The following is a 22,358-nucleotide window of genomic DNA, read 5'->3' on the forward strand; positions in this document are numbered from 1 at the left end:
GAACCTTGAGCTAATGAAGCAAAAAAGTTACTTACCTTCGTTTGATTTCCAGTACGGGATTAAAACATACAGTCTAGTTCTCTTGATTGAAATGCCTTTTTGTGATTGTGCAATGTTACAGTTATTTGTTGTCATCCTTTTGTTTTCTACTGGTTTTGGAAGTTTGCAGTCTGATGTTTAAGGTGTTTTACAGAATACCCATCATGCTGTATGAAGTTCTATTGTATTGTTTAAAGTGAACTGAAAAGTCTGTCAACAGTCTCTTAGGATTTTTTTTACAACGTGATACCACCCAAAGACTTTCAGTAGCTAGAGTGTATGTTGCTTCTTTCTTCGTGTTCTCATGTTTAAACTGTTGGGATGGAGCTAATATCTTGTTACTGATAGGCTGTAAGTTAATCATTTTCAAGCAGCCACCAGGATGAAAATAATATTCAAGTACACAATTGAATTTTGCAAAAATGGAAGGAAATTTGGGGATCCAAACTAATATAATTACCATATTACTCACCTAGTTGGGCACAGTTTTAGCATTGTGTTACTGAGAGATAGAACCGAATTAAAAATCTTCAAATAGGTAAAATGCTTCAGAGATAAAGTACAATATTTAATTCTTGTTGAAACATACCACAGCTTTACACCATCATGTGATAACTTTACCCTTATTACTTCCTTTTCCCCTTCTCAAATACAGTCATTACCTAAGATCATTTCTTTGATTTATAGCTGTTTTCTATAAATATTCATTTTCTAATAGAAATTATCTTCCCATAATTTAACCTATCTTCTTTATGAATCTTAAATCTATACATCTAGCCCTCACTTTGTACCTAGAGTCTAGTTCCGTATTTCCATGCATCTATAAAATACTTTCATTTGGACATCTTACTGTAACCCTAAGTTCAGTATACCTAAAGCATTTACTTTCCATACCTTCTCAGTTGTTCCATTTTGGGTACAAATATCTTTATTTTTAGTTTCTAGGCTAGGATTATAAAATCATTCTTTGAGTCTTTCCATTCCATTGTGCCATGTACTCAATTTGTCATTTTTAAATGTATTTGATTTATCTGTTCCTAACTAATTTCCTGTTATATCTCCCTAGTCTAAGTCCTCATAGCTCCTTACCTGAATAGACAGTGGAGTTGCTGTGGTACATAAGCCAGATTAGAGTCCTGTTCTCAGGGAGCTTAAAAGAAACCATGACAGTTGCCTATTGCCTCCTACATAAAGTCCAGACTTCCTCTATCAAATAGAAACCAGTGGTAGCAAGTCTCCATGTTCAGATGTCACTTTCTAGGTCATTGTGGTATAGCACACACAGCATCACTTTCTAAATATTTGTTTACATGTTTGTCTCCCTTACTACAATGCGTTACCAGAAATAGAGATTGTAAGTTTATTTTTGCGTCACAGTGCCCAGTGCAATATCTTTCACATACATTAGTGAGTCTTTGTTGGATGAAAAAGCATTGTAGATACTTTCATATACTTAGTCATTCATTCTAACATTGACCTTGTGAAGTGGATATAGGAAGCCCTTTAAAGCCTCTAACTATAGAGGTTTTCCATAATTATTCCTAATTTTCTTGTCTAAACTTCCTCTTTCTACAGTCTAATATAAATCCAATCAAATTAATCTCTCTACTGTCTCCTGAATACTCCATCTACCTTCTTAACCTTTTCCTCGAATGTTTCTTTCCTTCTCTCTGTTATGGTTCAATATATTTGCCTCTTTTTTGAAACCTTCCCTTCTAGCTCTAACCCACACGGATTTCTCCCTTATATAACTCTTTTTGCAAATATGTTGCCTGAAAATTATATAATTTAGCAGCCTGTTATATTTATTGTTAGGCATTTTTATTTATACTGTCATATTCATTCACTGTTTAATGTGAAGTTTGACATCCCAACTTGACTGGTAATGTTGTGTAGCTGGTTCTTTTTTTCTCACTGGTTTTGGCTATCATAGTATTGGAAACCCTATATGAAGGGTTAGCTCTTTCTCCAAAGGTGAAAATTCTGTATATCTGATAGCACAAATTACTTATTTAGCAAAGGACAGTGGTGCGGTCATCCAATCTTTTCTTTTTTTTTTTTTTTTAAGGAATCTGTATGCCCAGATTTACAACCTTGAGATCAAGAGTCTCATGCTCCACTGACTGAGCCAGCCAAACGCCCCTGTGGTTGATTTTTCAACCATTCTTATTATTGATTTTCTGGTTATCTCTGTCTAGTGTCTAGTGTCACTAATTGTAATATTATACTTTTAGGACAGAATTCAGGCTAGTCAGATCATCAAACACCTACAAAAGAAAGAAACTATAAACTGTTCTGTTGGAATATTATAAAAGGTATAGGTGGATGGTTTTTTTGGTTAATGTACAGTAATATTAACTATATTTTATAATAGCTTTTTTAGACTAATTTTTTAGTCTTCTATATTTCATAACTGATAAAAATAAAAAAAATTTCTTGAGAAATTCACTGGTAACTACCATATTAAAATGTTTATATATAAAACAGCAGTTTCTTATTGCATAAGGATGCTTTAACTGCTCCAGGTATTTAGACCATAATAAATATTGCATTTAAAAAAAGAAAATATAGATCTCTATAAATCTCCTATTTTTCTGCTTACATTGGTGTCATCCATTTTATTGTTAGAGAAAGAAATAATAACAAAGCCACCAAGATGTTTTGTTTTGTATTACTATCATTAGGAGATAAGGTGTCTTTCTCACAAATTAGCTTACATATTCTTTTTTCTGTTTTTTTCCTTTTTAACTCTTTTATATCCATTTCTTTTCTCTAACTCTGTTTTATCAACTTTTCCATTTTTTTAAGTGTACATATCCAACCTTATTCTGGAATAGATGTAAGATGACTTTATGCTCTTTTTATTGGCCCCAATTACTTAAGTCTCCTGTTGTAAACATGCTCCATCCTTGAAAGCCTATGTAAGTGTGATTTGTTCTTTAATTATTTTCCTGATTAACTCTTTACCCAGCAAATAGAAATATATTGGCCTAATGATGTGGTGAGCTATTTGTAAAATTGACCAATACCTCCATAATTCTTTCCATTTGCACTTAACTTTTCTTTCCAAGCAAAGAAGTCATTAATTTTTTTCCTGAATGGCTCATTGCAATGTAATTCTTAAAAATATAATTCAAAAAATTTTAGACTTATCATAGAAAGTTTTCATAATTTTTTAAAGTCTTAAATTCTTTCATCATTAGTAAGTTACTGTTATTTATATTTTAGGGATTGGAATAAAATTTTCTTTATGCTACTTAAATTTAATGTCTAAGTAGAGTTTAACTTATGAGTCAGATCTTAGTGTGCCTAACATTTTTATTTTCAATACTTAGTTGTTGAATAGCTTTCTACAGTAGATACTATGTCTATTGCTCTTTTTGGTTTCTTATTTTTATGAATGTGTGCAATATAACAGTCTCATGTAGGTCAACTTTCTTAAGCTTCCTCTACCTCTGACTTTTAAAAGTCCTGTTTAGGAAATGGGAAAGAATAAATTGGAATTACTTGTGCTTTATCTCTCTTTTTTTTTTTTTTGAAAAAAACACGTACCACCAGAAATTCTGATGGTTTATTCTTTCTCCCATCCCTCCTTGGAAATCCAAGGCTATAGCGTGAGTCACTGTCACTGAAGGAACCTGAGATATCCCTCAGTTGTGTTAGTTTGTCTTAGCATCCAAAAAGAAACTAGCCTGCATAGTACTTGTTTATTTTTACAAAAAAAGTTATCAAAAATTATTTATAGAAAGTAGTATTTCATAAGCAACAAAGGACTACAGATTCTAGTAGTAAAATTATTTATTGTTCTCTAAAGTGGTAAATTAGACAAATACTTATATTGGAGAAGTTGTTGGTTATTGGGAAAACAGTCCTGAAAATGGTAATCTTTTCTTTAAGAAAATATTCACACCTTAAGTAGCAAGTACTAAAATTAACACAAAAGAGAAATTTTTTTAAAAAGTTGTTTTCAGTCTTTATTCTTACTTCTTTTTTGTCTTGGATAATCTTCACAAATGTATCTTTTTTATAACCAGTACCCTGAAAGTTGCCAGGTTTCACTTGTCTACTTTCTGGTCTGCCTCCAGTGTAGGTCCCTTCTTTTCTTCTCTCTTTACTCTTGAATTAATCCTCTACCTACTTCACAGGCCGGTTCTTTGATGAGAATGAATCCCCTGTTGATCCGCAGCATGGCTCTAAACTGGCGGATTATAATGGGGATGATGGTAACGTAGGTGAGTACGAGGCAGACAAGCAGGCTGAGCTGGCTTACAATGAGGAAGAAGATGGTGATGGTGGAGAGGAAGACGTCCAAGGTGAGCGTGGGCCTGGCCTCCATGCTGTGACCGTGAAACCCACCTCTAAATTTTTTGGTTGAATTTGTGTAGAATTTTCCCCACTTATTAGTGGCATTATAATCCTAATACAAAGAGATCCTGTAGGATTTCAATTTTATTTTGAAAACAATTTTATGATAGTCATATATGTAGATCTTAATTATTTTATTTAAGTATTTTCATTTTAGTTACCTTACATGTAATTATTGATATAGTTATAATTTGAAACTCAAGAATATTCATAAATTTTAGATTTAAATTGCTTGAAATAGCTCTAGAGTTTACCTGAGGCAAATGCTCCCAGAAAATAATTCTTTTCCAATTGCTCATCTGAAAACATTTCATTATTCTAGGTACAAATATTGACCAGACAGCCTTTGTGTTATAAGGAAAGCCCCAAAAGTAATGGTCTCCTCCACACTGAAGATAAGATTATTTCATTACTGATTCAGTATAGGAAGGCTGTTTCTGAAATTTTTTCTGAGAAGCTGAAAATTTATATTTAATGGTTTGTAAAGATTTGTCTGTTTCATGTTTAATACACAGATTCAACATATTTTCCTTGTTAACTGTGTAACTTCTGAGCTTTTAAGTTATTAAAAGTTCAGAATTTACCTGTGTGCATGCAGCCCTACCCATGCATGCATATCAGAGTATGTTGCGTTATTGCAAGTTTTTAGGCTTGTTTTTTGCCTGCTAATATCATTTAGTAGTATTTGTGGAACTTTTTCTCTTTTCTGTAAAAGTTGATTATGAACATAATGTGTGATGTATTAGATTTTATAATGTGATGGATGCATGAAATATTTTCCAATGTAAACTGTCTTGATTTCTTCCTTAACTCTTTTTTTCTTCCTTAACTCTTTTTAAAGTAATCAAATTTTATTTAGGTTCATGAAAAGGGTTGTTTTTATACAACTCAGAAGAAAATATAGTTGTCCTAGAATACTACATAGTTATTAGAAAAAGGGAAACTAGAGACTCTGACTTCCACATAGGCATTGTTTCAATAGTACATTCTAGTTTTGGAAGAATGGTTTTTGGGAATAGAAAGAGATAATAATTCTAAGAGTTATTTAAGGATACATTAATAAGAACTCAAACACTGTTTGGAGCTATTGAATAAATTATACCCACCTTTTCTATAATCTCATCCATTTTTCATAAATTTTACCATTTTTTTCTCATTGCTTTGTGATTTGTTTGGATTATATTTTTTTGCAGTTATTTATAACATTGTTTCCAGGCTTTTTCATGCATGTATATCTCCAATTAGATTGTAAGCTCTTGGTGGGCAGGAATTTTCATTTATTTTGCCTTATATTTTGTTTGTATCCTTTCCTGCTATCATATTCACCCATCCCCCCACTCCCCAAAGTACTTAGCATACATAGGGCCCTGGGTAAATGTTGTTAACTGATAATTTTATGCTTTCTCATTGAATTTTTATTCTTACAACTGTGACTAGAATAATAACCTTTTAACTTCTGGTCTTATAAACTTAGTTTGCACTTTAAACATTGTCTAGTTTTCTTTCATAAGAACTGCTATCTATCATGTCATTGGATAATTTTGAGGTTTTTATTAGAGCAAATAATTTCAACTATAATTGAAAAGTATTTCTTATGTTTTAGGCTATCTTAAAGTTAATGACTTTTATCACAAAATTTCAGTTATTTTGTATGGCTTTTATCCATAGTAAGTACATTTATCTTCAGTGCCTTCTCTCTCTCTCTCCTATACCCTTCTCCCTCTCTCACCCCCAGTTCTCATTGCCACTTTAGGTCTCCAGTACCCTCATGCTGCTCTGCTTTCCCATCCACAAGGAAATAAATGCATCAGTTCTAAGGAATATGAGGAAATGACCTAAGATGATAACCCTCAATGAAGTAGGGAGAGGATTGTTAAATTTTGGGGTTTCCTCATTTGCTAGTGAAGCTTACTTGAGCTGGGGGTTGCCACTTAACTTTTTTTTTTATCCCATTTTGGGATTTACTAGATGACAGCAGCAGGATAAGATAGCTACCAAGGGGACTCCTTTATCATAGGGAACAAAGATTCAAGAACATCAGCTACAGCAAATGAAGAGGGATAGGTTTGAGTGAACTGACTAAAAAAGAATATTGTAGACCCAATTAATTTTAAACATGTTTTCAGGAAATCTTTAGATGTAGTATTAACTGTCCAAAAAGTGGGAAGGGGCAATTATAGGTGTTCCCTTGTTTATCAACAATTTGAATCTAAATGTTTATTATTAAGTTAGAATATTTAAAATTTAAAAGCGTTTCTTCATAGTTTCAATGTAGAAATAATGGTTGGGTTTCCAGGCCAGTTTGCACTTGTAGCCAAAGCAGGCAGTAAAATAGAGTGGGAGAAAAAACATTAGTCGGAGTTAGGAGACCAGCTGTGTATTGTTTTTCAAGTCACTTAAACTCTCTGGACCACAATTCTTCATCTGTAATGTGAATGTTGAACTACAATAGATGGTCCTTCTCAGTTCTAAAATTCTGTGGTCACATTCACAGTGGAAGCACTATCTCTAACACAGGTATTATGGGAAAATGTGTTTCAGAATCGAGCATGCCTGAAACACATCTTCCTCCAGACGAGGGGAAAGAATGTGGAAACTTTACTACCACCATTGAGACTCTGCAACTAGAAAGATATCAAAAATTGAAACATGCTGGTAACAGATGGTTGCTACACTTTGTGGTGAACACAGAATAATGTATAGACTTGTGGAATCACTATGCTGTACACCTGAAACTAATGGAACATTGTATCAACTCTACTTCAATTAAAAAAACTGAAACATGCACTTCAGAAATACTACTAAGGTTCTAGCGTTAGGGGCTCTTCTCTGCTCTTTCTAATATTAGTAGTTTTTTTCCTCAATCTGTTGGGTCCCTAGAATTAGAGATTCTAGTTGCTGTACTGAGGTTCTGGATTCAGCTAAAGACATTCTAGCTTTCGTGCCCCAAATTCTTGATTATGAAATGGAGATTTTGGCATCATCTCTGCCATTAGAGAGCTAGAGGATTCCAGCTTTATCTCTAATGCTTGTTCATATGTATTGATCATTTGGGACAGCACTACCTATCGAGTGTTTTCTTGTAGAATTAAATGAAGCCTATTTTTCCTGGTTTATTTTGATTTTTAATTCCTGGTTTCCTGAAGCATTCCCTAAAAGAAATATTATTTTATTTACATTGGTGTAAAAATTCTTTTTCCTGCCTTCTTTTAAGTGACCCAATGAATAGATTAACTCTGGAAACACTATATATCTGATGGATATGTCTTTTAATTCATTCTTTATTGTAATACAGAGATGGATGTTTACACATTCTCTTTACTCTTATCTTTAATCCCATAGAAGTTCCAAGTTTGCTTAATAGAATATGACCTGCATATAACTGGGTATATTTATGGAAGGAAGCTTAACATAATGCTTAAGTGCCTGGATTCTGGAGCAAGATTGCCTGGATTTGAATCCTAGCTCCACCACTTACCAGCTCTATGACCTTGTGAATTATCTAACCTCTGTACCTCGATATCCTTATCTGTAAAATAGGGATATAGTTACCTGTTGTTATTTGGATTATATGATTCAAATATTTGTTTAGGACTTAGAACACATCTTTCGCGCTACAAGCACTACATAAATGTTTGTTGAATAATAATTTTTAAGAAGTAAAAGGAAACATAAAATTTTTTTCTTTGGATTGCCTGCTTTAGAGGGTAACTGCACTTTGGCCTATGGATTAATTTGTATATTTTAGTGGAGTCTCACTGCCTTATTACCCCAAGATGTTCTTGCTTGGTAGAGCTGGCTTTATGGAAGTGGTCCTTTCTTGACTTCAGAGGGAATTTAGGAATTATTTAATAAATTATGAATGTTTTTGTATTTCCTTTAATAGTCATTTTATGTTAATGAGATATTTACAGATTTTGCTGCTTTGTAAAATGAAATAAAATATAATTATATTTAGTGGTTCTCTGTTCTGTATCAGATTTGGTTAGGTAATTTCATCATACTTTACAAATACATGCTAAAAGGTTGTCAATAGAAATTTGAATTCTGGTTAGAATAGCTACACTGAAAATGGACTTTAGTTAATGTAAATAATAGTTCAATCTAAGAAAAATGCAATATTCCAAAAGGCCTGTAGAATTCTGAAAAATAATGTGAAGGCACCATATTAAAATTTGATTAAAAGCATAAATTAATAGAACCAACAAACTCCTTCTTATATTTGTAGAAGACTTTGGAAGTAAAGACTGCCTTCATATGCATTATTTTATTTTGAGATAGGAAAACCAGTTGCTATCTGTACTCTATTGAGAAGGTAATTAAAGGACTAAAGAGGTTAGAAAGTAGCTCAGGTTTGTTAATAAGTGCCTGGGTCTGGACTAGAATTCAGTTTTTCTGTTCCTAGAGCTTTGCTCTTATTTTCTCTTTATAATTATTCACTTAAAAAATCTTCCAACATATCTACTTTTTCCTTTTAATAACTTTTCTGTTAAATTTCTAGGAATTCTTTTTTGTATAGCTGCTTTTCCCACTGTTCCATGGTGGTTAATTTTTCATTTAATTACTGAAGTCCTGAAAGATGTGTTTATAGGTGATATCCTATAACATGGATCCTAAGGAGAGCTTTCTGGAGAGGTGCCAGTGACTGTTTTATTTTATTTATTTATTTATTTTAAAGATTTTATTTCTGGGGCGCCTGGGTGGTTTAGTCGTTAAGGGTCTGCCTTCGGCTCACGTCATGATCTCAGGGTCCTGGGATCGAGTCCCGCATCCGGCTCCCTGTTCCGCGGGAAGCCTGCTTCTCCCTCTCCCACTCCCCCTGCTTGTGTTCCTGCTTTCGCTCTCTCTCTCTGTCAAATAAATAAAATCTTAAAAAAAAAAAAAAAGATTTTATTTCTTTGTCAGAGACAGCGAGAGCGCGCACAAGCAGGGGGAGTGGCAGGCAGAGGGAGAAGCAGGCTCCCCTTGGAGCAGGGTGTTGGGCTTGTGACTGGATCCCAGGACCCTGAGATCATGACCTGAGCCGAAGGCAGATGCTTAACCAACTGAGCCACCCAGATGTCCCTATAAAACCAAAGATGGGGCGCCTGGGTGGCTTAGTTGTTAAGCGCCTGCCTTTGGCTCAGGTCATGATTCCAGGGGTCCTGGGATCCAGTCCCGCATTGGGCTCCCTGCTCCGTGGGTAGCCTGCTTCTCCCTCTCCCACTCCGCCTGCTTGTGTTCCCTCTGTTGCTGTGTCTCTCTCTGTCAAAAAAATAAAATATTAAAAAAAAACAAACCCAAAGATAATTTTGGGGCACCAGGGTGGCTCAGTCGGTTAACGGTCTGTTTTGGGCTCAGGTCATGCTCCCTGGGTTCTGGGATCCAGTTCCACATGGGGCTCCTTGCTCCACAGGGGGCCTGCTTCTCCCTTTCCCTCTGCCTGTAGCTCCCCCTGCTTGTGCTCTGTCAAATAAATAAAATCTTAAAAAAAAAAAAAAACCCCAAAGATAATCTTTAAAGTATAAAGAGTTCTGTGATAAGAGATTGATTAGCATATTTTCAAAATACACGTGTGATTATGGATACAATTGCAGCCTTTACCTGTAACAGATTTGAGGTTATCATACCTAGTGGATTACACTATTGAGGATATGAGATCATTTTGTTAGCTTATGATATAAAATGGTTACCTGCAATTCTAAATGAGAATTTCTGTAAGTTTAATAGGAAAGTTATTGAGAGGAAAAAAGGAAGTTGGTTTATTTGGCATTTTTTATGAATAAACATAAAGAAGAAATAAGAACACATCATTATGTAAAGTTAATACATACTACATACACCATATGGCGTCTTTCTTGAACAAAATTTTACTATAGGATATACTAGAGAAGCTGAGAGTTTCTGGAAAACCTTTCAAATCTAAAAGAACAGATTTCAGAAAGCTGTAGTATACACGTGAATTTGAATTCTAACATATAACTCTTTAAATTATATAAAATTATATTTCCAGACAATTATGATAGTAACACCTCAGTCTATCAAAAACTAAGCTGTTGGGTTATTGTAACTGTGAACCAGAAAGTATGAAAAATCATGTTTTAAGGCTGTGGAGGAGCCAAAAGATGTCACTAAAGCCATATACCAAAAAAGAAGCCTCTTTGCTTTGATTAAATTACTTTTCATTCTTGTTCTAACATAATTTTTGTATTCTGAGCAGTCTTATTTCAAAACCTGTAGTTTAGAACAAAACTAGAAAGGGATTGCTACTGGCAGATAAGCTAACAGTAATGTGAAATGACAGGTGATAGCCAAGAAGGACCCAGAAATACCTGTCAATAGCTAAATAAATCAAACTCCAAAGTATTATATGGAGTTGTTTAATATAGTTGCAAAGTGACTTTGAGGATCTTACTAACAATATTATATAATAATTTTTTTCTTTTTGGTAAAGAAAAAGTTAAGTTTTGGTTAGTACATTTCATTTAAGAAGTTGCTGGTAAGCTCTTTGCAGAGGAGCAAAGAAATTCACTATAATGTTAAATATTGGGATTCTGAGTAATTTTTATTTTCCTGTCTTTTATTTGATAATCTTTATGTGATGAGTATGGATTCATTTTGTAATTAAAAAAAAAGCTGGTTTTTAAAGGCATGACAATGTATACAGAATGGTTTCTACCAAACTTAAAGGACTAATTCATCTAGTAGAAATAATATATTTTATATACAAGGATCAACTCCTCAATGTTTGTGGGTTCCTAAAGTTTTGCTAACTATATCTAGCTCTACTTCTATCTACTTATATATCTAACTACTGTCAAAAGATTTGTTAAAATTAAGTAATCTTCCACGATTCATTGTTTTCGTGTAACACCCAGTGCTCCATGCAGTACGTGCCCTCCTTAAAACTTAGTACTAAGTAATTGTGCTAACATTGGGTATAAAATAATACAAATGCTACCCATTGAAAGAAAATATGTATAATGTAAAAATAAAATAATAAATAATTTGATGAAAAAAATTAAGTAATCTTCCAGTATGTTGGAAGACTTTGGAAAGCAGACTTTTCACTGTTCAGCCGAGCAACTAAGAAATAGAATGCTATTTTAAAAGGCATAAAATAACAAGCAGAAAACTACCCTAAGGCTGAGAAAAAACCTGAGGCATTATTTAATTGGTTTTCTGCAAGTGATTTTAAAAATAATGTTCTTGATACATAACTATTTCCCTTACAGATGATGAAGAACGAGAACTTCAGATGGATCCTGCAGACTATGGAAAGCAACGTTTCAATGATGTTCTTTAAGCCCTAAAGGAAAACTTCAGAAAACCTAAAGTGCTGTAAAATGGAATCATTTCTACTTTGTTGTTTTTGACTTTTGTTGTAAAGATCAGTTGTAAAGATAGATTGAGGTAGATTTAAGGAAAAATTTTAATGAAGAAATGTACCCATGTACATAGGTGAACTTTTTCATATTGTATTATTAAAGCAGAGATTTTTTTGGTTATATCACAGTTGAGCCAAAAACAAAGTAAGCAAAACTGTAATCTTTGCATTTAAAATGAACTAATGTATATTTTACATTTTATTGAGCCTAATTCGTTCCACAAATGGACAAAGAGGAAAAATTGGTTGTACAGTTTATATGTTGCACATAGCATAACCCCAGTGAGAACACTCAGCTGAAAAACTTTTTATACACTAATATATTCTTGCTAGCCCAACAGATGTTCTGTTCTATCTACTCCTCATCTCATGCTTTTCATGGAGTTACACCTAGAATAGTTACATAAAAGAGGGGTTGGAACCTGAAAGCCAAACACTGGGCAGCATGTGTGCAAAATCATTTCCCTACTTCTTTTATTTTACATGAGTGCTGATGTGTTTTGGCAGATTAGCTTTCAGCTGATACCTGATGGAAGTTGAGGTAACCTGCAAAGACATAACAACATTTATGAGTTTTACCTTACTTAGTTCATGAAATTGTGAAATGCATGATTGACAATGTATTTTCAATTTTTATTTTTTCACATCATACTAGTACTGTTTAACCATCATTGGCTAAAATTTTTATATTTTCAGAGTCCAAGTTGGTGAAAATATTCATGATTTAAATGCCAGATTCTGAAAGAAGATAAATCAACTTGGAAATGAATCTGCAATCAGTATTTCAAAGCTTCTCTGGTAGTTATAGTGATCTTATTTGACTAGAATTTTTCAGAAGTACTAAATAAGGAGTTTTAACAGATTTTTATTAATGCACAGATAAGTAGAAGTACAGTGAGGTCTACAGCCGTTTTATTAAAATAGCTTAAAAGTTTGTAATAAAGATGAAGAATCTTTGTAATTAATATGTTGTTAAGAACCCATAAACCTCATATTTGCTAGACTTACAAAATTATTTTAAATGCATTTGTCTTTTTTGACACTATTCCATAGAATGCTTAAGCTAGTTATAGTTAATCCCTGCTTTTGGATTTAAATCTTTTAAATTTTATCCCCCACCCCAAAATAAAAGGTTTTGATCATATGGAGAAATTTAAGGTTGTTAACTCTGTTTTTCAGAAGTCCTTCTGTTAATTGCGCATAAACATGAAATGCTTCCCTCCCTGTCCTTTGTGTTTGGGTTGTAGTAAAAAATTCAAACTTAAAGAGGTGAAAAAGCTGTTCACTTATTAGAAGTGCAAAAATTCTTAGACTTCAGTTTGAAATTATTTTGCGACCAGGAAAATATATAGTGATTTATTAAAATTGTTATTTCTACCAAATCAAAGTAAGCAATTCATGCCTTTGCTGACTATAGTCAGGCCTATAATGAATAGATATGAAAATTCACAGAATTTTTAAAAAAATGGAGTTAAAGGGAATTGATGTACACCTTTTGGGCATTACGGTGGGAAGATGAATCTAAAACATACTTCTAGTAATACTTTATATTTAATACTGTAAAATCTTAACAAATGAAAACCATGAAATTTCCTGCCTTTGTCATAAAAAGAATCACTTAATATCGTAGCTACTACTTATACAGCAAAATTGCTTCAATTAGTCTAGACATTTTATAAACTGAGAAATCTTGGACCAATTGATAATATTTCTGACTGTATTAACATTTTAGTGCTATAAAATACTATGTGAATCTCTTAAAATTCTGACATTCTACAGTCTGTAATAGACATGCTGGTTTTTATAATATTTTACTTCTGCCTTAAGATTTAGGTTTTTTACATGTATTTTTGCCCGGAATTAAGTGTTAATTTGATGGAAACTCTGCTTATAAAATCATCATTTACTGGGTTCTAATAAATTAAACTTGTTTTACTATTTTGCTGATTCTGATACATATACACATCACACTCATGTGATGCAAATAGCTACATTTTAACACTAAAATTTGAGCAAATTTATAATACATTTTAGGCTAAGCTAAACTAGAATGGCAGAAAGATTTATATTAGGGTTGTTTATTGTAGTGCTAGTTTATTTAACAAATACTGAATGCATCCTATCTGCCCAGCATTGTCTTATGTAATAATACTGTAGTGGATAAGATAGACCAGATTTCTGTTCTCATGGAGCTTTCAAGTTGGAGCTGTCAGACAATATATAAGTAAACACATGAACCAGCTAATTTTAAATAATGATAAGAACTATTAAAAATAAAGTTCCAAGCTTTCAAGGTCTCTAAGTTTCCAAGTAATTAAGTTTCCACTTAAATGAAACATTTTAATTGTGAGGCTAGAGTATCATGAGCAAGGGGAGAGAAATGAGGCTGAAGAGGTATGGTAAGGGTAGGGTAGGGAGAACCTTGTAGGTTTAGGTCACTTGCTACTAACCCATAAAAAGAATATGTAAAATAAAATATACATGGAGGGATGATTCCAGGGAAAATGTGAATACAAATTCAAAATCATTTCTAAAATATGTACCTTTATTTTAGAAAAATCTCAAGATTGTGTGCCTTTTTGACTTGTCCTGTATATCCTATAACAAAATTTGCTAGAATATGAGGAAAGAGAATCTGCAAGAAAACAAAATAAAACAAAAACTGCATAGTTATGAGGGAGATAGTTACTTCCCATAATGGCTAGCCTTGGAAAATTCTCTTCCCTTACATACATGTCTGACCCTATGGTTTCAATAAGATAATCAAACCATGTGATATTAACATATTTCCAACATCTATGTTATCGAGTCTTCACATCAGCATTCACTTCTAATTGGGCTGTACCCAATTCGTTTTAAGAATCTCCTCACTAGGGGCGCCTGGGTGGCTCAGTCGTTAAGCGTCTGCCTTCGGCTCAGGTCATGATCCCAGGGTCCTGGGATCGAGCCCCACATCGGGCTCCCTGCTCTGCGGGAAGCCTGCTTCTCCCTCTCCCACTCCCCCTGCTTGTGTTCCTGCTCTCGCTATGTCTCTCTCTGTCAAATAAATAAATAAAATCTTAAAAAAAAAAAAAAAAAATCTCCTCACTAAGTGTTCCAAATGAAAATTCAAACAACTATCCCAGAGAAAGGGGGAAATTTAATGGTCCATGTTAGCAAACTGCATTAAGGACAGGAATCTCCTGGACCTGTGGACAACTGACACAATTAAATGCTGCTTTGTTTCACCAACTCCCATTTCTGCTTCTCTCTACTTGCTACTTTCTTTCACTTAGACCAGCTTTCCCATCAAACCTCCTAACCGTGGCTTCCAGCAGGTCATATTTTCTTAATTGGTCACCTGAGAGCAGCTGCTCCTCTTTCCTTAATTCCACTCCAAAAAATCTGAGGGAAGGGAGACTTTTGTTTCTGGCTATGACTGAGTAATTTGACTAGCCCTCCTGAATTAGTAGCAACTGGACAATATATATGAAGCGACTGTTTTGGGGTAGCACAAACCTGAAACTTCTGAAATAAGGGAAACTTAAGCAATTGAGCCCCACAATCACCCAGATTCTTGTGGTGTGAAGAGGCTGAGCTGAGAAGACAGAGATCATAGTGGAGAGCAGCTGAAGTGGAATCAATAGGGTGGGCATGGAGAGGGAGCTATACAGAGAGGTAACCCGAGAAATCCTTGGGGATGCCCACAAGTCCGTGGCTGAGGGCTGGGCTGTACGTAATCAGAGCAAGACCACCTGAGGCTTACCAGAAGGCAGTTGCTACAGAGTTGAGAATGGAATGTAGATACCAGAGGTCAAGAAGTGTTGGCCTAAAAGCAGTGGTCAGGGGCACCAAGTTTCCGGGCCTGCCAAGGTAGAGATCTCTAACAGTTGTGGCATCCAGCTGAAACATTAGAAAGGTTGTACCTTGGGGATAAAGACCATGCCCTAGGGTAAGACCTCCCTAGGCCTGCCCTAACAAGCTCTGACAAGATTTTAAGGGGAGATAGAGTATGGAGATTGAGTCCTGCCAAGTTAGAACTTAATGAAATTCCTTGGGCTTCTCATAGATATGAACTAATAACAAAGTATAAAACCAAGCCTATAATAGTTTAAGGTAACCACTCAGTAACTGAAGAATCTGCTAAAACAAGAATCTTCACTTTTCAGAAGATAACAGAATCCAGAACCTCTATGACATATATACAATATCCAATATTCAATAAAAAATTACTAGACAAAGACTTGAAATGTGATCCATAGTTAAAAAAATTAGATGGCTATTGTTGTTATATTGTTATTTGTTAATGCAGGTATTAAAAGTTACGTTTAAAGATTAAGTGAAAATGTTTTAAATGAGTGAACAGATAGAGGATCTCAGCACAGAAATGAAAATTATAAAAAACCTAATGGAAATTCTAGAACTATACTATACATAAGTATAACAATTGAAATGAAAAATTCTTTGGATGGGTTTAATTGCAAATTGCAATGGTAGTAGAATGAATTTGAAGACATACAAATGTAATTGTACTATAGGTATTTGAGAATAGAGGGTTGAAATGTTGAGAGACCCAGAAATGTGGATTTGGGGTTCATTTCAATATTTGATGAGTGCTCAAGATGTTGTCCACCCCACCCCCTAACACATAAGCCTAAAGATTCCATCATGAAAGAACAATGATCATTCTTTCAATTAGTTATCGAGTACCTCATATGTGTGGAGAATTGTTTTGAGTACTAGGGATACAACAGTGGTAAAGTCTCTGCCTTCATGGAACTTACAGGCCAGAGGGAGAGATCATTATTTTCTATACTCATATTGATAAATGCTATAAGAAAAATAAATCAGAATAAAGGAATAGTGATGGAGGAGTGCTATTTTAAAAGCTTTCATTTATTTTAGAGAGGAGAGAGAGCACAAGTGGTGTGGGGGGAGCGGCAGAGGGAGATAATCTCCAGCAGACTCCGTGCTGAGTGCAGAGCTTGATGTGGGGCTTGATCCCACAACCCTGAGATCATGACCTGAGCTGAAATCAAGAGTCGGATACTTAACCGACTGAGCCAGCCAAGTGCCCCTAAAGGAGTGCCATTTTAGATAGGATCATCAGGGAGGGCCTTTCTGAAGAGGTGGTAAAAGAACAAGCCATGTGAATATCTTGTGCAACACTATCCAAAAGAAATACAATACAAAATTAAAATAATTTAATTTTAAATTTAATAATTTAATTTATTTAACTATTTAATTTTAAATTTTCTAGTAACCACATTTTAAAAAACCAGTGAAATTTTGATATTTAACTAATATATCCAAAATATTACCATTTTAATAGGTAATCAATATAGAATACTAATAATGAGATATTTTATATTTTCTTCTGTACTAATTCTGAAATCTAGTGTATATGTTACATTTACAGTGCATCTCAATTTGGACACTAAATTATCATTGGAAATATTTGATTGGTATTTAGCATTCATGAAATTTATATTTGAGTAAGTATGTTCACCTACTCATGTTCCAAGCATACTTAAAACTTTTCCAATAACTGAACCAAGTATTAATTTTTTTTCAGTAGACTTTACTTTTTAGGGCCGTTTCAGGTTCACAGCTAAATTAAGTAGAAAATAGAGATTCCCCAAGTACCCCATTTCTGCACACACACACACACACACACACACAGCTTCCCACAGCGGTGTAAAGTTATTTGTTAAAATTGATAGACCAACACTGTACACACGTTATCAACCGAAGTCAGTTTACATTAAGATTCACATTTTGTACTGTAAATTCTGTGTGGGTTTGGACAAATGTATAATGACATGAATCTACCATTATAGTATGCAGAATAGTTTAACTGTCTGAAAAATCCCATGTGTTCCACTTACTCCTCCTTCCTTACCCCTTACCCTGGCAGCCACTGACCTTTTTACTGTCTCCATAGTTTTATCTTTTTCAGAATATCATATGATTATAATCATACAGTATATAGCCTTTTCAGATTGGCTTTTTTCACAAAGTAATGTGCATTTAAGATTTCCCTATGTCTTTTCATGCCTTGATAGCTCATTTCTTTTTAGCTGATTAATATTCCATTGTATGGATATATCACAGTTCACCCATTCACCTATTGAAGGACATCGAGGGTGCTCCAAGTTTTCGCAGTTATGAATAAAGTTGCTATAGACATTCATGTGTAGATTTTTGTGTGGACATAAGTTCAGCTGCTTTGGGGAAATACCAGTGAGCAATTTTCTTATTGTAGTAAAATACATATAATGTAAAAGTTACCATTGTACATTTACATGTAAAATATACAATTCAGTGGCATTAAGTACATTAAGAATGTTGTGCAACCATTAACATTAACTAGTTCTAGAACTGTTTCATTACCCCAAATGGAAGCTCTGTTAAGCATGCAGGTATTAATTTTAAAGTTTAAGCTAATTAAAATGAAATAAAATTAAAAATTTATTTCCACAGTCACACTTCCACATTTCAAGTGCTCAGTACCCACACATGGCTTGTAGCTAGTGGCTGTTGAATAGCACAGGTCTAGGGGAAGAGAATTAGAAGTAGAGAAACAATAAATACAAAGTCCTTGATACAGGAATATACTTTTTCAAAAGAACAGTTAGTTGGACAGTATGATGGGAATACAAATAGCAAGAGGTAGGGAATATAGTCAGTAAGGTAGCCAAGAGTGACCCTAATGAAGGTCCTTGCATGTCATAGTAAAGATTTCAGATTTTAAGGGAGATCGAAAATTTATAAAGAGGTTTAAAATGATCACGTTGGCTCTGTGTTAGAAAGATTGAAGGAGGTTCAAGAATGGAGCAGGAAGACTTATAGTATTCCAAGTCAGAGATGATGGTCCTTGAACTAGGGAGATAGCTGGGATGATAAGTGTTTGGATTCAAGATATATTTTCAAGGTTTAGTTTATTGCACTTACAATGGATAGAATGAAATATGAAAAAGAAACTGTGTTCTATAAGGTGGAAAATACTAAGAGAGAAGCAGGTTTGAGAGAAAATTAAGAGTTTAGTTTTGACCACGTTATGTTTCACTTGATCATTGCCATCAAGTCATTGCAATTTAGAGCAAAATGGCAGTTCTGATATTTCAATATTTATTATGAGCATTACTTCCTTAATGAGTTGTAGTGAGAGTGATAAAGTATATCGCACAGAGAATTAATATAGGAATGGATTGTGAAGTGCCTTATATATCAGATAAATGGTAAATATGGTCCATATACTGTGAAATAAGGGACTTTTTGAAGGATTCTGTTGAATATCCAAAATACTTCTATCACATTGCTTAGTGAACATCCTATTTCATTAATGTTTTCATATAGCAATAGTTATGTATAGTTTAGAAAGTATGCATGTCACTAGGTTTTTGCATTAATTTTTTTTCCTATGGCTACTGCTTTGCATCTTAATATACTTCAGATTTTTTTTAAGTTCATATTTTTAAACCTTTATTCTAAAATCTTGGACAGGATTTTTACTGAAGCTGAATGACATTAACAACCATCATTTAAGGAGCAAGGAAAACACCTTGTTAAGTGTTTTCCATAAATAATCTCATTTGATCTTCACAACAATCCACTTAGATATTGCCGAAAAGTGTCTAGTAGAGACTATTAGATGTAAATGAAGGTGAAAATCAGAACATAATACAGTTATCCTCTGTGAAAAAGTGGTGTTAAAATGTTAAATAAATTGCAAAGGCATTTAGACTTGCTACCAGCAGCCTTTCTAAACTTAACATCTAACAATAACAACATTGCCACAGGAGACAATAGGATGTAGTGTAATGAACAGAAGGAGAGCTTGAGTCCTGATTGAATTTCTTACTAGAGGATTGATTGTCTTTGGGTAGGCATCTGTTTTTCCTTTTTTCTCCCCTCTCCCCATCTTCAAAAAATTTCAGTGTCTTCAGCTGAAGAGTTGAAGGGTTGTTGGGAAAATCAAATTGCATATAAAAGCATTTTGTAAATGGCATATTTAAGTTTTAGAAGAGAACGCTGGGAAGTTACCACTACTGGGAACATTTTTTTCCAGAAATATTTCCAATTTTTACCTGATTTAAAAATTATTTTGGTAATCAATTGGGGTAATTTTTAAGTCTGTATTCTATTGCTTTCCATGATACAGACTGGATAATCAGTAACTGTTGACTTCCAATTAGTTTTTCAGGAATCTATTTTGTGGACTAATACCAGTTCTGCACACTGTTACACCATGGGCTGTCAATCAATGTCTCATTCAGAGCATTTTGTATTAGGAAGATACCGGGTGCAAATGAACTCTGAGCTCTGACAGGATCTGCAGTACATAAGGCTTTCAGGAGACAACCCACCTGCTCCACACTTTGAGACAACCAGATTCACAAGGGTTCTCTGCTTACCTCAGTCTCCTCTCTCTCCACTATCTTCCCCTCAACTCCTGTATCCCTGGTGCACAGAACTATTTCCCTAACTGCTCAATGCAATCTCATTTTTGGATTTTTCTGTTTCCTTTACCTAGACACCCTTCCTTTGTAACATCAGCTCCTCATGTCATCTCATGAAAGCCTTCTCAGACCCCCAGTTGTACGCCTGTCAAGAATTTCTTGTGGTCATTTTAGCACATTGTATTTAAATTGTTTACTTGTCTGTCTTCTTCAATAGACTGTGAACTCTGGAAGGCAGGGTCCGTGTCTGCCTTGCTGTATCCCTCGCATCTAGTATGGTCCTCACACACTGTGTTTTTTCAATAAATATTTCTTGATTGAATAATGTGAATGGCCCGGAGTTTTAGTAAACAGATGATGCTCTTCCCACCACTACACTTGGTTTTCTGATATTCCACTAGGGCTGGACGCTTGGATTGATACATTTTACCCCGGAAGGCTGACGGTATTTAGACCCAGGCATGCAGGTAGGAACTCATTTGCCTGAATGATCTGACTTCTCGGCAGAACCACCGCCGACATGGTTTGGAGTCGAGTGGCGGGGGTTTGTATGACAGATCCACAAGCAACTGCAATGCTCTCTAGGCAGGAGCTGGAAAGAGGACCTTCAAGGGCCACCGGGATCCCTGGAAAGATGGAAGGACTCATCTCATCACGGCCTCCGCGAGCGCTCTCTACACACTACCTCCTCCAGCGCGCCAAGGCGGTAGTCCCACCCTGTCCCACTTGGCTCCACCCACCTGGCGCGCCCGGGTTACCAAACCCTAGCCGCCAGGGCAAGCGACGCGTTCCTAAGCCCCGCCTCCGGGGCGAGGGCGCGCTCCCCCTCCCAGCTCTGCCTAAGCAGTTCCGTTAGCAGCGGGAGGAAAAACCGTCTTTCGGGTCCCCGCCTCTTCACTCCCAACGCTTTACTCCCTACTCCCCCTGCAATCACTACACAGCCAGCTACGGAGGCCCCTAAAGTACAAATATCCCCCAGGCCCTGGCGTATCCTAATAGGTTTTGTCCTTGTTCCTCCAATCGGTCCTAAGGGCCTGCGTTCAGTTTTTGTCAGGGATCTGGCTTGTGAGCTTCTTCTGGCGGCAGGAACTCAAGCGCTTTTTACGGAAGCAAAAGTTGTTTGTTTTTTGGTGTGTGTGTGCGTTTTGTTTGGTTTGGTTTTGTTTTTGCCGCTGAGGCCTCCCGCATTCCTTCCCTCCCACCTCGCAGAATTGTGGCGGGAGGGGGAGGAGGAAGTCAAGGCGCCTGCGCGGAGAGGCCGCTTTCCATCCGGGTCTCTGTCCGTGCGGTGCAGCAGGTCGGTAGGCGGGAAATGGCGACTGGCTGAAGGAGCTGGTTCTGTTGCTGCTGCGGGCTAAGCGGGAAAGACACCACACATTGCGCAGTCGGGACCATCGCCGGAGCCTGAGGACACTTCTCTGTCGTCACAGTTAGGTAATCCCCCTCGTCCAGCCACTGCCGCTGCTTCCAACCTTAGTCCTCCTCCTCTTCCAGGGCCGTCTGCCGGGGTCTCCTCCCCTTCTTAACCGGGTTCTCCAGCGGCTCCGGTGCCTTGGTAGGCATGCACTGTTGGCGCCTTGTAAGTGCGCCGTGTGGAGCCGCTCTTCTCTGGACTTTCCCCTGGGAACAGAAAGGGAGCTCACTTCCCGCCAGCTTCAGCTCCCAGGCTGCGGCCTGTGTTGTGATTTCTGGGGTTAGATTTCACTTTGCTACCCACCCCCACCCCGATCTCACGTTCCTAGTCCCAAACCCTGTGGTCCCTTCGGGTAATTGGGTTAGATCAGCTTTTCTAACCTTGGCCCACCTAATGTTTTCGATATTTCATTCTTTTCTAGTATGGTGCTTTTAGGGGGGCGTTGCTCTTTCTCAGTTTTTATAAACATCTTTTGAGGATCTGGAATTAGAGATTTCATCAAGTTCTGTTAATCTTCTATACTGTTAAAATGTTGAGTTGACATTGTTACTTTTTCGAATCAAGAGTTGTAGTAAAGGACAGCCCATGTGGAAGGCCTGTGGTTTCTGTAGTGGTCAGTTAAGGGTGAATCTTATCGGCCGTAGTATTCGACGCTTTCTTTGGGTGTTAAATGACTATATGGATGTTTACTTTTTCATTCTTGACTAGAATTCTGTGGTAAATAATTGCATAA

At 35.7% G+C, this 22,358-nt stretch overlaps 2 protein-coding genes across 5 annotated transcripts in view; both read left to right on the plus strand.

The window, feature by feature from the left end:
* The window catches only part of GOLM2 (golgi membrane protein 2), a 114,038-nt gene extending 100,327 nt beyond the window's left edge, over positions 1–13,711 (plus strand). Inside the window, exons 9-10 of one of the 2 annotated variants that reach the window (XM_034994733.1) lie at positions 4,185–4,352; positions 11,619–13,711. In XM_034994733.1, the coding sequence (XP_034850624.1) occupies positions 4,185–4,352; positions 11,619–11,689 (239 nt within the window). In that variant the 3' untranslated portion in view covers positions 11,690–13,711. The remainder of the gene's footprint in view (positions 1–4,184; positions 4,353–11,618) is intronic. The other variant, XM_034994734.1, reaches the window with a different exon arrangement.
* A 7,683-nt stretch (positions 13,712–21,394) lies between these two features.
* CTDSPL2 (CTD small phosphatase like 2) overlaps positions 21,395–22,358 on the plus strand; it is a 76,622-nt gene continuing 75,658 nt past the window's right edge. The window contains exon 1 of one of the 3 annotated variants that reach the window (XM_034994477.1): positions 21,395–21,645. The gene's annotated coding sequence lies outside the window, so the exon portion shown is untranslated. The remainder of the gene's footprint in view (positions 21,646–22,358) is intronic. The other 2 variants (XM_034994476.1, XM_034994475.1) reach the window with 2 other exon arrangements.

The sequence above is a fragment of the Mirounga leonina genome, unplaced genomic scaffold, assembly GCF_011800145.1.
Source record: "Mirounga leonina isolate KUSES-001 unplaced genomic scaffold, KU_Mleo_1.0 Mir_91, whole genome shotgun sequence".
NCBI lineage: Eukaryota > Metazoa > Chordata > Mammalia > Carnivora > Phocidae > Mirounga > Mirounga leonina.